The sequence below is a fragment of the Salarias fasciatus genome (assembly GCF_902148845.1).
Source record: "Salarias fasciatus chromosome 23 unlocalized genomic scaffold, fSalaFa1.1 super_scaffold_20, whole genome shotgun sequence".
NCBI classification, from domain to species: domain Eukaryota; kingdom Metazoa; phylum Chordata; class Actinopteri; order Blenniiformes; family Blenniidae; genus Salarias; species Salarias fasciatus.
The window spans coordinates 8,959,496-8,975,526 of NW_021941230.1; the positions used below are offsets into that span (position 1 = coordinate 8,959,496).

The 16,031-nt window shown below is 48.3% G+C and overlaps 1 protein-coding gene across 4 annotated transcripts in view; it reads right to left on the minus strand.

The window, feature by feature from the left end:
• LOC115383972 (sodium-driven chloride bicarbonate exchanger-like) overlaps positions 1-15,209 on the minus strand; it is a 31,885-nt gene extending 16,676 nt beyond the window's left edge. For 3 of the 4 annotated variants that reach the window (XM_030086209.1, XM_030086208.1, XM_030086211.1), the window contains exons 1-3: positions 15,092-15,209; positions 13,881-13,910; positions 1,219-1,300 (exon numbers count right to left, since the gene is read on the minus strand). In XM_030086209.1, coding sequence (XP_029942069.1) covers positions 1,219-1,300; positions 13,881-13,910; positions 15,092-15,139 — 160 coding nt within the window. In that variant the 5' untranslated portion in view covers positions 15,140-15,209. Of the gene's footprint in view, positions 1-1,218; positions 1,301-9,856; positions 9,941-13,880; positions 13,911-15,091 lie in introns of those variants that run through there. The other variant, XM_030086210.1, reaches the window with a different exon arrangement.
• Positions 15,210-16,031: the final 822 nt, after the last annotated feature.

The following is a 16,031-nucleotide window of genomic DNA, read 5'->3' on the forward strand; positions in this document are numbered from 1 at the left end:
TTTTGTAAGAGTTCTGGAGTTAATTTCAGAATTCAGAATTGTTTCTTCGAATTTCATAGATCGTAAGTTAAAATATCTTTTAAACATTTTGCCTATGTGCACTTTTGAGTGAAATTGAACGAATCAAGCAAAACACTGTTTTCTCCTCCGTCTCCACGCTGAAGAAGCAGCTTTATTACAGTCATTAGCGGCTATCATTGCACTCGCAGACAGCGAGGAGGCTGACGTTGCCGCGCAGCCACGTTGTTACCACGGCGGCAGACGGAGAGGCGGTCATTATGTGAGCCATCATCCGGGGGACGGCGGTCCTCCAGATGAAGCCAGCACCTCGCTGCAAAGTGTCACAATCAAAGGGTGACATCTTTTGCATCTGTATGCCCTTGTTGCTAGGAAACCGGAACCAATTCTACTTTGGGTTGTAACTATTGACAGTCTGGTTAGAATGTACTTGATTATCCACCAACACTTTCTGTCGCCTGACTAAGACATGACCCAGAAATCTGATCATTAACAATTTCTTTGTTCATTTATTTCTCCATTTTGCCCCTTGATTGTGTTTTGTGTTTTTTGCTGTGTGTGAAATCTCCTGTGCTGGCAGCTGAAGCCGAATTCCCAACAATCGCCGTTTCAATAAACTCCGTCACCCTGATCTAACGCAATCCTCTTGAGCATTAGTCTGCATCTGTCAGCATCGGTGGCCTCGAATAACCAGCCGTGACTGACTGATCATGAATTCCGGGACATTTGCAGCCACCTCACATCAGACCGCAAATCCTCTGTTTAATGAACATATTTAAAACTGTTGTGTTTTATTAAAACTGGTGCAGTTTTTCTTTCTTGGAAAAAAACCAAAAAGTCCCTTAATAACCATGTTTCTTTCAAGCCTTTCTTTCTTTTGTTTATTTGGGTGCAGAAATAGTCATCTCTCTCTCTCTCTTTCATGACATTTGAAGCGCTGGCTGAAGCAGCTGCGTTAGAGAAAGGCGCGCTCGCTCTTTGATGCTGCACGACTCGCATCAAAACCAAATGTCCTTTTGTAACGGTTTGAGCAGGTGGGCAGAGAAGTTTCCTGGCAGCACTGATTCTGCCACACGGACACGTTTTTTTTCCCCCGTTGCTAAACGCGGCAAGCACTCCTCAAACAAACAAGGCGGCCGACTGGACGGAATTAAACATAAAGACCACCGCGTAAACTGTTAGCTCGGTTCCAGGCGTTACCTTCGAGTTCCTCCTTCTCAAAGTTGGTGTTGAGCATGGAGCGAGTGCCCCCACGGTCCAGCACCGCCTCTTCATCGGTCCTCTGCAGGAGACACACAAGCACATACGAGAAAAGTTGGAGAGGGCACACTGTTGCGACCGTAATATTGACTGCAAGTCAACAGTCCAGGAGGCCTGACGTTGGAAACACGTTCGCCATGACTGTATCAACCGTACATTTCCTGATGGTGATCTCTGATGGTTGCATAAATGTCACCTGCCTATCTCAAGAGCCTTCGTGTTATCGCTGAAGTACTCTCCATGCCCCCCCTACCCCCGACCCCTAAAAGCGCTACAAGCAACACACAGCAACACATCGTCGCCTCGTCTCGCCTCTCGTTTGTCTATTGGGGAGACGCGCCTCTAAATAAATACACCATTATGAGGATAACTTCCACCGACTGTCACCATGGCAACAAAAGGCAGCGTTTTAAAAAAGCACGCTCATCTGCTGAGTGCCAGATTACACCGTTTCTGAGTCACGGTTTTAACACAAATGCTTCGTCGTGCGTAAGCTTTAAATCATGTAAAACGCTTCGTCACCCACACCTCTCCGCAAGACGGGCTTCTCGTGAAACTGGAGCACGCTCGGTGTGTAAACTGGGAAGAAGCGACGAGAAAGCAGCGATAATGGATGCAGCGCGGTGTTTGGCCTGGCCGTTTCCCGGCTATAAATGCACGCATCGGCTGTAACGCTCTGACCGCTCGCAGGTTAAGTGATGACGCTCTGTCCCAGCAAATCTGGGCAACTGAAAAATTTAGCAAAACTAGCGAGCGGCAAATGTCTGCCGGATTCACAGAACACCAGAGCGATGCAAAAAGACACTGTGCTGAACACAAGCAGAGAACTAAAGTAGAAACTAAAACTAGAACGACATGAAACACAGGGAAACTCGGGGGGGAATACAAAACACGAAAACAGGCCAAAGCACAACATGACACCGAACAACATGAGCACAGTGACAGGTTTGAGGTGTTGACCCGCTCCAAATGCATCAGATCTCAGCCCAATCAAGTAAATGCTGCACGTGCTGAACAAACCAGTCCGGAAAAACAGCTCCTAACAAGTGTCCCTGAGAGTTCCATCGCACGGGGAACATACAGTCAGAGCGTCCCTGAACACTGAGACTTCCTGCTGCACTTCTTATCAGACACAGAAGAGTCAACACCTCCAGGCCCTGAACATGGGAACAAAACGTTGTCATGGCGACGCCTCCTCCTCAGACTCGCCGTCCCTCTGCCGTGTGTGTGTGTGTGTGTGTGTGTGTGTGTGTGTGTGTGTGTGTATCTGTTGAGTCTCGTGTTCACTGAGGAGCTTGTCAGCTCGACCGACGTTCTCTGTGAGTTTGCTGCAGGTCGCCTCTCCGTGCGGCGCTCCTGCTGCAGAGGTCACAGCGCTCGTTAGCATTCGCAATTATTTTTACCCCACATGAGTCACGCATATTACTGGCAAAAGTAAATGCATACACACACACACACACACACATATTCACTAATAGAGGTGGCTGCCATGCAAGATGCAACTTGATTAAGGCCCACCATAAACATAAGCAGGCTAAAATCAGTCATTAAAGCATTGCGTCATGTTTTTAATTTTAATGTGTACGTGCAGGACTTCCTGCGAGAAAATCTCCATCTGCATGCCGTCCATGTATAGCCCATTAAAAAGTGCATTCTCTGACAACAATGGACTTTACTGCACTTTATGAGATTGAAAAGCACAAAAACAAGGCCGTGGGAAGCTACAACCTCAACCACGTGCTCTTTGGCATATTTATATGTAAGATGTGACTGAATCACATGACTGATATGTGGCCCACTTTTAAAAATGCATGGATATTTTTATCAGTGTCCACAGTAAAATGTCAATATTTCTGTTTATTCTGAATTCATGCACAACTTGTTGGACAGCATTATTTTTTACTTTACTGCGTTTTCACTTTCACTCCCTCGGTGTGCATTCAACTCCATATTCAGCCGCTGTGATCAACATGGCTTGAAAAAAAAAAAAAAACCAGCCAAAGCAACATAATTCATCAGCGCACGGCCTGGTCAGCCACTCAGTGGGATCCAAAGAGCTTCTCTAACCTCTTTCCTGAAACTAATACGACACCTTTAAAAAACATAATTAGGGCTCCAGTTTTCTGTAAACAACGTTAAACAGGATACGGCGCATGGTGTGACAAGAGAAACTTCTTTCACACGGCTCATCAATCTCTCATCCTGCCAGATTAAGCAAAAGCACTGACACACACACACACACAGACAGACACACACACACACACACACACACACACACAGGCCAGAGCCCACACACATGGATGACCATGTGAGGGAGAAGTCAGTGCATCGATGGAGAGCGTGCACAGATGCTGAGAGCTGGTAGAGTGGGCTTTACTGTACATACGGACATGGAAAAAGCCCCTCCCCTTACATACAACACACACACACACACACACACACACAGGCCCAGATGAGGACTCATCATCAGATCCCTGCAGACAGACTTCCTTAGATTTCCCCTGGCAGATGCTGAACGCTTGGACATTCCTTCAATGTGGTAATTTAGCGGTGCGTTCACAGTCGAACGCCACCGAAGCTTCTGAAGGCCGCTTCGACAAACTGACCTCTTAGCTTTCCCGTGTTGCTGCCTCGGTGGCGGTGGCAGCAGAGATGTGAGTGTTTGTGACAGGCCCAGCGCAGGAGCGATGGGGGCCGACTCCAGGCCGGCCCCGCCGTTCCCCGGGGAATCTCCCTCAGTCTGAGTAACACGCTGTGTCTCCCCGGCCCCACGGCCTGGGTCTGAACAGCACGAGCAAGCAACTTTAAAGCCTCGGCCGGAGCGCGACCTGACAGCGGCAAGAGAGGAGTTTTAGAAAACAGGGTGTGGAATCGTCTCCGTCGATCACGCCGTGTCTCGGAGGAGTCTGCTTTACGGCTCCCCTGCATTCGTACTGCAGTCGCCACTGCGCCAGCCTGGGAGAAACCTTTTTATGAGGTTCTGCCTTAAAGGAGCATTCACTGTCGTCACATCTCACGAGGTGCATGGGAAAGAGTTTGTGGTATAAATACCGGAGCGCAGTGAGTTCAGTTTTGGTTATTTTATTAGTATGTTTTTTTTCAGGGAGGAGTCCAGACCGAACCTTTGATGAAGCCATCATGTCACTCGTTCCTGTTTCTGCTGAACAGAGTTCACGTAACGGTGGCTGTTACCATGGAACAGCACAAGAGAATCCGTCTCTACTGAGGAAGCTGTCCCCGCCTACCATCCACCTCAGCATCCACCCTGCAACATCACGGATTTCTCCCGTAATTGAAAGAAATGCTACCTCAGGCTGAGATGACAAGCAGGTGAGAGTCATTCTCCACAGCCTGGCTAACAGCTTCTGGGACGAGTCAGAAAATATCTGTTGAAATGTGGCGGCAGATGTCACATTTCGAGAGACAATGCGACGTTAATGAAGGCAAACTGCGATCGGAGGTGGGATTTTTAAGACCGACCAAATCTGTGGCACTCTGCGTCACCGCTGCAGTTAGATTACAGCAATCTGAAGATGACTTATACATAAAAAATGGTCTGAAAAGCAGCAAATATGGACTTGATTTAAATATCTATATATATTTGTGGTAGGTAGTAAAAGACATGGATCTCATCCCAGCAACAGCAGAATCCCTACTAAAGCTTGATATTGTTTATACCTCGTTTCCAAAAAAGCAGAAGCAGTCACGAAAAATGCACATCATCAGATGTTGTAAATCACATTCTGTACTGGATAATAATATATTAGCACAAACTGCTCGCAGCATTTTGTGCAATCTGGAAGGTGCTGTGGACGTTTCATCTTCACGCAGCCAAATGTGCACTTCTGTCAGACCTGTGAATAGACGCGTGCTGTTAAAAACCCAGTTTGACCGCACAAACATAGGCGCAAACGTTAATTAGATCAGGCCCCAAGTGTTGAATCACTGTCTTTAATTCTTTTTTTTTTTTTAAGGATTTAAATGACAGATTTTACAGGTCATCTCTTTAAAGGAACAGCAAGTGAAATTGCTAAAAGATGAACTAATGATCAATGTCGCTGTCATTATTCACTTAATAATGTGGAAAATAACTGGATTCCAGTGTTCTGGAACTTTCTGATTTCCCTCGATATATGAGTGGGTTATTTCCCCGTACTTTGTTTTTCTCACACAATTGGAAGGAATAGAAAATGCACCATGATTGGATGACGGAGTGTTTTCCAATGTACATGAAATCCAGACTGATGCTATGCCCCAAACAAAGCTTCGCCCTGCTCAGGATGACAGATGAGCCTGAATCTCCTGCCTGCAGGTCCCTGCTGCTATTTATAGACGGCGGTTTCTCCGCCTCATGTTTCTGACCCCCACACCAGCACAGAGAGCCGCATCCCGGCTCACCAATCTGGGTTGAGATTAATCTGCCAGCCTTTACGGCGGGATAAAGCCCCCGTCCGTCCCTGACCGCGGGATCAGCGGGCGGAGAGCCCCGGCGCGGCGCAGAGAATTAAGTCAGCCGTTTCCCCGGTTGGCCCGTCGACGGCTGGTGGAGGAACGGGAGCGAGGGGCACGTGACTGACACTCCAGGGGAGTCAGGAAGAGGAAGAGGAGGAGGAGGAGGAGGAGGAGGAGGAGGAGGAGCAGACATGTAACCAGGCATGACGAACGGCGATGCTCGGCTGCAATCTGCACATACATCACGCCGACATTCGTTCACCTTGAAGATGCTCCTCATCCTTCCAGCACAGGTGAAGAAATTAACATCTGTGTGACACGCCAGCTACGAGCAGTACAGGCTGTACTGCAACACACCTCATGTACAGGCGAGCTGCTGCACGCAGTGGCGAAACGGGGAGGAGCAGTGTGGTCGACTGAGCAGCATGCTGGGCGAAGAGAGCAAAAAGGCTCCAGGCCCGGACACGAACAGAGGACCAGCATGTCCCTGTGTCACATGCTGTTGTGTGCGAATGTATGTGCAGGCGTGTGTGCAGCGGATGTGAAGCTGAGCATCGTGACCTTCAGGGGGGCGCGCTGACACTGGGTATCATCCAATTTTGATTCAATGCACACACCCTATAGATGTGTGCGCACAGCAAGCCAGAGTCAGAATATCTATACATCAATCTATCGATCTATTGATCTATTTATACTGCACAACATGATTTGCACAACAGCAGACAAACCAAATAACACCCACGTACTCAGAGCAGCCCTAGCATGCATGTTGCTCTTAAAATGCAGTATTTATGATATCTAGAAAATTATAACTGAGCATTTTTGCTTTGACATGCTATCGTGTGAGACTCAGATTCAGCAGTAGAGTGCACGTTTGTAACAAGAGTTTCTCACTCAGAAATATTGATGAGCTGCCAAATATCGCCAAAAAGGAGACGGAGGTACATTTTGTGGTAGTTTTAAAGCCACAAGCTCAACAAAAATCCAGCAATCTCTTTCAAACGTTTTGGTACTTTCTGACATTACCATCCTAATATGTTTAATGAGTAAAAATGATCTTTTGATTCACAAAAGTTAACAATACTGAAAACTTTGTCAGCGCTCTGTGAAACCAGAGCATGGGGTCTCCGTCTCTGGGTGTGGTCTGATGAGATCTAATTGAAAGCGGTCCAAGAAAAGCAGCAGCTATCATGTTTGCATGATCCGAATGTTGTTAAAATCCTGACCGCGGCTTTGCAAAGTGAAGGCGAAGGGAAAAGTCACTGTAGCCAGAAACAACAATAACACGCGTCAATCAATCAGATGATCTGACTGAAAAAAATATATTCCCAGGATCTTTAAAGCCCTTTTCCATCGACGACTCCGACACCAGCTGTTTGATTAGCTGTATTGTACCATTATGTGTTCAATGGCTTGAATAAAAGATATTTTAACATTGTTATTGAGGAAACCTTGGCCTAGATAAAATACATGACCTCTGAGGAAACCTGCAGCCCCTCAGTCCTCGGCAGGATTACTTGTGAAGAGCAAATCTCCTTGGATATCCCAGCACATAACGCAATCCACTGATCCATCATGATCTGGAATTTGCATAACAATGTTCTCAAGTTGGAGCACCGATATAACATGAGAAGCAACGCGCATAATGATAATTCTGAAGAGAGTGTCAGAAAACTGCAATCAGGACTTCCGCGCGCACACACCTTCGGACCTAGCAGTCCAACACACAAGCTCTCGATACCACTCTTACACAATATTATGCATGACTTCAGTTCAGGGGCCACATACAGACTTTTATATGAGTCTAATAGCTGGGGCTGAAGATGCACTGAAGCGTTCTTAAACTGTATCTTCAGCGACATCTTGTACACGGCATCTTACATTTGTGTCACTCAGCCGGCGGTGTCGGCGACCTGTGTGAACTCAGAGGACATCCTGCTCCAAAAACACCCGCGGTCGCCCACGTCTCACTCCTCCAGCTCCACATCTGCTCCGCTTTCCTCCCGACTCTGACCTTTGTGTCGCTGTGCAGTTGGAGGTGGAAGCAGCTGAGGTGAAAATCTCAAAGTGACAGCTCAGTCAGCGCTGGCTGACGGCGTAACGCGGGCTGTCATGAGGATGTACAGCCCGAAGCTGTTGCAGGGACAATTAGCGAGAAAGTGGATTTTGCTTACTAATTCCGTAAAAATGCTGAGTTGAATATGCTATTTGAATTCCTCCGAGTCAAATCCAAGCGATCATAACTGAGCCTGATAGTCTGCGATGTTTAAACATGACAGAGTGCAGCAGAAAATATCTGCAATCTCTCCATTTCTATTTATTAGAGGCAACAATTTTAAAACCGCTGACACAAAATAAAGAGGATTTATTATCATTCCCACTAGAATTTTGTCAGTTATCGCTATAATGGTGGCGTTGTTACAAGATCACAAGCAGAGCAATGTACTTTTGTAATGTGTTGTTTTGCAGAAAGTGGAAAAACTCTGCACACTTTTATGCAGTGACTCGTTTAAAATGAGAGCTGTAAATTTTTTCAATTTCTTAAAGCATCTTGTTCGGGTTTTTTTCACAGCTTCCACATTAAATATTGCACCTGGATTTATGATGTGATGATGGCTAATACTCAAATTGTGATCGCTTCTCTGTTATGGCAAAATGAGAAAGGATCAACTACTATTCCCCAGACAATGAATATACATTACCACTTAAGGAAAGTTGTTCATTAAATCTTCTCTAAAACACCAAGAATCTCCCCTGAAATGACATGTGAGCCAACATATGCGAGCGTCTCGTCATCATGGAAAATAATCCTCTGGCTTCTTTATATCTAGGTCTCTCCTCGCATGTATTTAGTTTTGTACACTGATGCAAAGATGAAAACTGCTTTTAATCTAATGCTTACAGTATTAGCGGCGCAGCGGCGGCTGCGTTCGGACCGCGGATTAGTCTTTGCCGGACAAAAATGAAAGCAAAACTTTTCATCTTTCAGATTTCGACGACGGCTCCAGATGGGAACGAAAACAGAACAGGAGGAGCAAAAAAAAAAAAAAAAATCAGCAGAGGTAACACGAGCAGGGCATATTAACTATCCTGCTGTGTTATGATTGAGGGTGGGACGAGCTACAGAACAACAGGGAGGGTGTCTCCGGGCCTCATCCCTACATTTGTCTGTACAGCTTGTCTTCGGTTGTCTTGGCACAGACACGTCCGCGGCCTATCGATTCCTCACCGGCTCTTTTCCAGGAACCTGTGCACATTATCACACGGCGCTCTGGGAAGCAGATATGTGACCTCCTTTCTGCGCCCCTCCGATCTCTCCCGAGGCTTCCGCAGCAGCGGGGGGGGGGGATGATTAATGTTTACATTACAATACCTTCAAATCTGGGCCACGAGGTACGTGTTAAAACGCTGTCCTGCGTGACAGACGCGAACATCCGAGTTAACATGTTCGATTCCCTTCAATCTGCCTTACTGGACCCTGTAAGGAGCCGGAGTGATTCCATAGCATGTAGCTAGCTTCAGATGAGAGATGGATTATGAGCTGCGGTACAAGCCCCGTGATTGGCCGACGGTGTTCATCTCTGCAGATGGCCCTGGTTACCGTGGCGATGGCAGCCGGCTCGGCATCGGTGGCATGACACGGAGGGACGTGCTGCGCTCGTTCCGAACACAGATACAGCTGGCGGGGAAAGCGTTGAGCGCGCCTTCACGGCGCGAGCTAAACACAGAATAAATCGATACATGTGACAGAGTATTAAAAAAAAAAAAAAAATCCAACAAGTCTGGCATTCCCAGCGTCTGTTCGCCCGATTGTGCTTCAGAGATCACCGGGGTCAACACAGTGGCCATAAGCTCCTCTCTCGCCCCACGACGACGGTCCCATCTGTCAGCCATCCTCCTCGGGACCTTTCACTCGCACGTCAACACATCCCTCCATCCCTGCAGCGCGGGGTGCAAGCCTCCCGCTGCCTTCCGACCAAACATGCGTTACCTTCAAGGATAAAGCTCGTCGGGTCATGGCTGAACCTAAAATGTCCACCAGAAGCCTGAGTCCTACATAAAGCATTACAGTTACAGAGATGTTAAGTTCTGTTTCCCTTTAGATGCTCTGAAAGGTTCAACCTACCTGGTAAGCAAATCCCTTATTGAGGTCCACTGACAGCATGTTGTGCCGTCTGTCGGGCCGGCGCCGGACGCCCGCTACCTCCCCTTGTGCTTTCAGCGGCAGTCAGATAAGAGGCTGAGGCTCAGGGCCCGAAGCCCCCCGGTCTGAGCTCGGAGTCCGACTGCTGCGGGAAGAGTCCGCGAGAAGAACGGAGAAAGAGACAGTCCGGTCTGCGCCTCAGTCAGAGCCTCTCCTCCTCCACTCGTCAGCCGCTCTGCCCATGCTGCGACGTGGCAGCAACCTCACCCCGACGAGCCTCGCCAACACAACATGGGAGCGAAGAGGAAGGGGAGCTCAGCTCGGCTCCGGCTCTGCCTCCGCCTCCGTCTCTCCCTCTGCCTCCGACAGCTTTCATCCAGGGTAGCGTCAAGCGTTTCTGACAAGCGTCCATCCGCCAATCCCCCCAGAGAGATTAGCGCTCTGACATCACCGACGCTGCGCCGCGCTCAGTGCTGCTCTGCTGAGCCTCCCGGCTCAGTGCTTCGGTTGCCGCCGAGAGAGTCTCGGGTCACGGGGAGTCAAATTGCAGCTACCGGTCGAGGCGCAGGTCACCTCCAGCAGACGTAAAAGAAGAGGGTGCTCTGGTGTTGCTGCCTCGCTTGTACACAATGCGCGCATATTTAAGCAAGAACCTACCTGGGGCAAAGGAGCTGCTCTCCGGCTCAAATGCATCGTCAGCGAAAGCGATCAAGACATGGTGTGCTAGAAACGGATCCGGAGGACCGAGCAGGTATTTCTGCTGCGCACAATAATGCTACCTTTGTGCGCCGCGTCATGAGATCTCTGAAAGTTTTCATCAGCAAACTTGGCTCAGGTGAAGATGGGGCCGCCCTAACGACACCCCGAGGTCAGATTTCCTGTAAATCTCTCTCTTCATCGCGCCATCTGCCTCACACCTTCTCCTCCAGCTCTGGACCCTCCTCCTCGACCTTCCTCCGTGCCCCCCCCCCCCCCCCCCCCCGTCGCCCTCTTCTCCGCCGACACCGCTATAATTATCTGTGGAAAAGGAGCACAGCCGGTCTCGGCTCCCGACTGCTGCGGGGAGGCTTCCTTGCCTTCCTCGCCTGCCAGTTCGGCACAGTTGGATCTCCGAGTCGAACAGAGACTTCACACTGATCCAAGAACACCGCGCTCAAAACAACAAGCCTGGGTGACTCCGAGTGCTGTTCCTCTGTCTGTTCTCCCTGATCGTCTCCAGTCTGAGCCTGAGCGCCGGCCAAACCGGACCGCCTGGTGCTATCTTAGAGCTGGAGTGAGGATTGTGTCGATCGAGAATCAGGTCCACCCGAGCTCAGGCTGCGACGGCAGCGGTCCAATCTGTGATGGCACAACTGGAGCCGACCGTCCTCTGAAGGTTGTAGAGTTAGCCGTTAACTCACCAACTTAGCCATATGCTTAGAATCAAGGCATCTAATAAACCCCAGGTTGACGGAGATCTCTTAGCATTAGCAGCTAACAGCGATCACCCGACTTGATTTCATCCGGTCAGTGGAAGTCACTGCATGTGTGAATGTTTCGAGGACATAATGATCCACTGTCGGCCACAAGCTGAGGACAATGGATTTTCACCAGCAGTTTCTCAGAGGTGTAAGACCTGAATTCGTCCTTTTTTAAACACTGAACACGTAAATATTGTCAGTCAAGTTCAGAACACTGACTCACTTTTCCTTTTCACAGATGGAAATGAGTTAACGTGTATGATTTAGAGATGCCAGTATTCAGACCGGTGGTTTTCCTTTGTTTCAAGTCCTTGTGATCGGCGTAACAAACCATTTGAAACAAACAGTTCACAATAAGTCTGACAACATCCAAGATGTTATCATGCAATAATTCCTAAAAGCTATTTAGACCGTGTTCAAGAGAAAATGTAGAAAATATTTTCACTTTTCTAAAATTTGAATATCGTCATCAACATATAGATGTATGTACTGTTCTTTCCTTAATTTGTCCTCCTCATATTTTTGAGTTTATATAGCCTAACTTCACTTTAAATTGAAATCGAAGAATAATGATCTGCCTGACTTCCATGTGAGTGGCTGGCAACTGCAATACTGTCGCTGTTAGAGGTGAATTAATCGTGCTGCACATTTAGAGTCCTCCCTGCTGGCTGGATTTCCATGAAATCAGTAGTTGGTGTTTGAACGAACAGCTCTACCCTAATAAAATAAAAGCCTAAAAGAAAGAAATTAAAAGTAACGTGGAATTAATTAACTCCACTCTTATAATTGTGCTGAATTTTGACTATTTCCTGGAGTTTGGTTGAGGAGTTTAAATAAATATTTTTAGGAATTCAACAGAGAAACAAGGAAATCTCACAGATCAGATGACGATAACTTCAAATCTATGCAGGATTTGTGATTTTACATATTTACATTGTGATTCTTGCACTTTAATGCAATCTCCTGATCCCTGGCTATAATCAGATGGTTAATAATCACTGCTCATTGACAACACTCATTAGGTCCTTGAGGATCTCATCAGAGCAGGGCCGGCCGCTCGGCCAGTGGCGGTCTGTCCTCCGTTCTGGCTCTCGGCCCGCTTGTTGCATAAGCAATATTTAGTCGGGGGCCCGACGGCACGCACACGCATCAAACCTCGCCGCTCCACCTCCACTCGCGCTGCGCGTCTCTCATGCTGAAAGCTTTAACTCCGCTTAATTCCCCGTCGCCCGTCGTGATTCATTCATGTCAGGCCGTCGTGGATGGCAGATACTCGCTGACACGTGTGACCGCCAGCGTCTAAAAATACTCGCTGAGTAAGCTAGCTAATTGAAGACATAAACCACATACCGCTGTATGATAACACTGCAGATTAGCAGATAAATGTCATGATATTGCCAACATCAGAAAACCTCTTTAAACTGTGACTTCACTGGGAAAACACTTGGATTTGCTCAAATTTATGACTTGTGACAATATATTCATACAATACAACTCAGAACTTTTACACAGAAGTAAAACAGCTGATTGTTCTTATAAAAAGTGTTGAAAGCGTGTGAAACCTTCGTTTCAATACTGACAATACTGGACGTAAAGGCTGCTGTTCAGTGCGACGTGTCCGACGGGGACAACATGCAGATAACACAGCAGCCACAACATGAAATCTTGTTATGAAGGAAATCGCAACACAAATGAAGAGAAAATGAATCACGGCGCATCATATTGTACAGCAATTGTCCAACGTCATAATCATAATGTATCATTATGAGTGTGAAATCAATCCCTTATGATCATATCGTGACAGATTTTACAGAACAAGGTTACGCAGTAATTGCTACTGTATTATTTTCGATCATGAGGGCATTGTCTCATTTTTCCCATTATATCGTCATATAATGTCATAACCGCATTACATACGTCACCTCTTATCATAATGATTTTCTCAGAAACTGTTAAGAGGAGTCCTCGATGTTACAGCCGGACGATGGGCCTGTTCTGTAGCTGTTAGAGAACACTGAAGGAACAAGACGAGGAGGAAACCTGGAGACGGCGTTTGGCTTCATCAGAGATGAAAGACGGGCTTTATGGGAAAATGTTGGCAAAATATTGGAACTTATCTGATTGCCTTTGTTCATATCATACATGATGGTCTTATATCGCATCTTATATCATACTATAATTGAATGAATACTTACATTCCACTTTTCTTTTATCTGTAAATTATGTGTGAACCTTTGCTGTTTTTGACCACTTTGGAATAAAAATGCTGCTGAGCAATTCCACATTTATGTAATTAAAATTGCTAAATCTTAACAAAAAAATGTCCTACTTAAGTATGCACTCTTTAAAAACTTGCTTAGCCATTTATAGCTCCCGTTTTACTGTGTTTTCTATTGATTTTTGGGATTCCGCCGCTCTGCTGTGCCATTCTTGACAAGTTTTCAACATGCGCATTCAGCTGAGTTATTATTGTTATTAGTGAGCCGATCGATATGCCGGAGAGAAGAAGACAGAGACAGAGAGAGAGAGGGAGAAAGTGGACTCACCACATCTTTGCTTTCTTGGGGACTTTGTTCCTGCAAGTCAAAAAACAGGGAGACATCAGGCATGTGGGTATTCAGACACAGTCCTTCCTGCTGTAAATCGAACATACTCTCCAGTTTGACCTTGGAAACCTGGTAACTTGCTGGAATTAGACAGTCGTGGGACTGTTTTTTTTTTTGGTCCACATCATGTGGAGGAGTCCCTGAGATTCTCACCATGCTAACACCTCACATACTCATACGCATCCCCGGTGAAACCATGACAACGCTCGCTGCTTGCTGCGTGGGCGGAGGGATGTGGTGGATGGATGGACGGATGGAGGGAGGGAGGGAGGGAGAGCGGTGAGTTACAGTGATGGCGGGGAGACCACACTGCATTGAGACTGCAGGGGGAAACAGTGAAGACCTCCCGCCAACTCCCCGCTTCATGTGCCCCCCCCCCACCCCCCACCCCACCTCCCACCCCACCTCAAAAAATGAGCTCCATCCTCATGGAACATGTCCACGAATAGCAGCCGGCATTGATTCGCCTCCAGGGAAATCACTGCCTTCAAACGTGGCTGAGCACAAAGCAAATATGCAGCCTGCCTCTTCTCTCCTCCTCCTCTGGCTTCACAACACCGCCGAGAAGCATCTCACCTGAATGTTAATGAGCACGGGCGCGCAGGCCCTGGCTTCAGGAGAGGGACTTGAGGGGTAATCTGACCTAAGTGGGCATGTCCCCCGTCCGTCCGTCAGTCATCAGTGCTCAGAGGAGGGACGTGATGGCGGCGGGTTCTCCCAGGTGACACTGGGCTAAACAGGATGCAACAGTCGAGTCCAACCTCTGGATGCAGGTAGCATCACCACGGAAGCCTTTTTGTTTTTTTGAAATCAGCCAAACAAGGTAGTCAATTAATAAAAATGGAGTGAAGACAGTGGGGGGGGGGGGGGGGGGGGGGTTGTCTCCTCTCCCTCCTAAAGCAACAGGACATAAACCAGTGAGGCTTCTGGGTGAAACCTGCAGCGGGAACATCCCATCCCTCCCTCGGTGATGGGTGCGCAAGCATCCACGACGGGCGGACATGCGGGCAGGCCACACGCACGCAGCGGACAAACGTCGGGGATGCGGCGGAGAACGAGTCCCGCAGAGAAACAACCCACAACCTGAGGACCGGCAGCCGGCTCGGGCTCAGCCCTCACGACCAGCGCACGGCGCGCGGATGCGGTCTTACCGTGGGCAAAAGCGGCTCCATTTGCGCTCCTTGGTCCGTGATGTCCATCTTTTCTTCTTCTTGGCTTTACTAATAAGCGAATCGTGACGCGCGCCTCCGTCTCTGTCAAACGAGAGCGAGAGAGAGATAGAGAGAGAAAGAGAAAGAGAGAGGGAGGGAAAACGAGAGTGGCTTCTCCTCTTCCTCCTCCTCTTGTTGATGTGATTCCTCTCTCCCCTCACCTTCACGTTCACCGGCCGGGTTTAGCAGAGCATTCCCGTCCTGTCCTACATAATTTACGCACGGAGGAGGGGAGGCAGAGCTTCCACTCAACACGCGTTCACGGCGCACAAGTCAGCACCGCGCGCACAGTTTTATGCAGGAATTCAACTGTGTGTGTGTGTGGGGGGGGGGGGTTATTCCTTCATGAATATACGCAGAGCCGTTCACATTAGAGCCTAACAATGGTGGGATCCTCTCAGATGGGCAATCCGGGCATCGTGAGATTAGATTTTTTTTAAACTCCGGGACGCGGTGTGACGGATTCCTCTTTCGAATCCAGATTACAGATCACCCAGCGCCTTCTTCTGTCAGTTACCCATGTGGATTTTTTTTTTTTTTTTCCCCAGCACCAGGCGTGCGTCACACGCGCAGGCCGTGGCCGGCCGAGCTGCCCTCTCTCGGGGTGTCTGGACGTGGCGTGACATCGTGCGTAAATGCGTTTGGACACTGTTCCGCGCAGCGAGCGCCACGGGCGGCAGCGGAGCGGCTCCGGACGTCCTTCCCCGGGTTATTTCGAACCGAGGCACGCAATGATGCGCCGGGCCAGCAACACACACAGACATCACACTGCTGCCGCCAGGCCGAGAGGACGCGTGTGTGTGTGTGTGACAATGGCGCCCTCCTCTGGTCAAACGCACGAAGCGAATGTGACTGCGTTTTACTCTTCGTGGGTGATTGT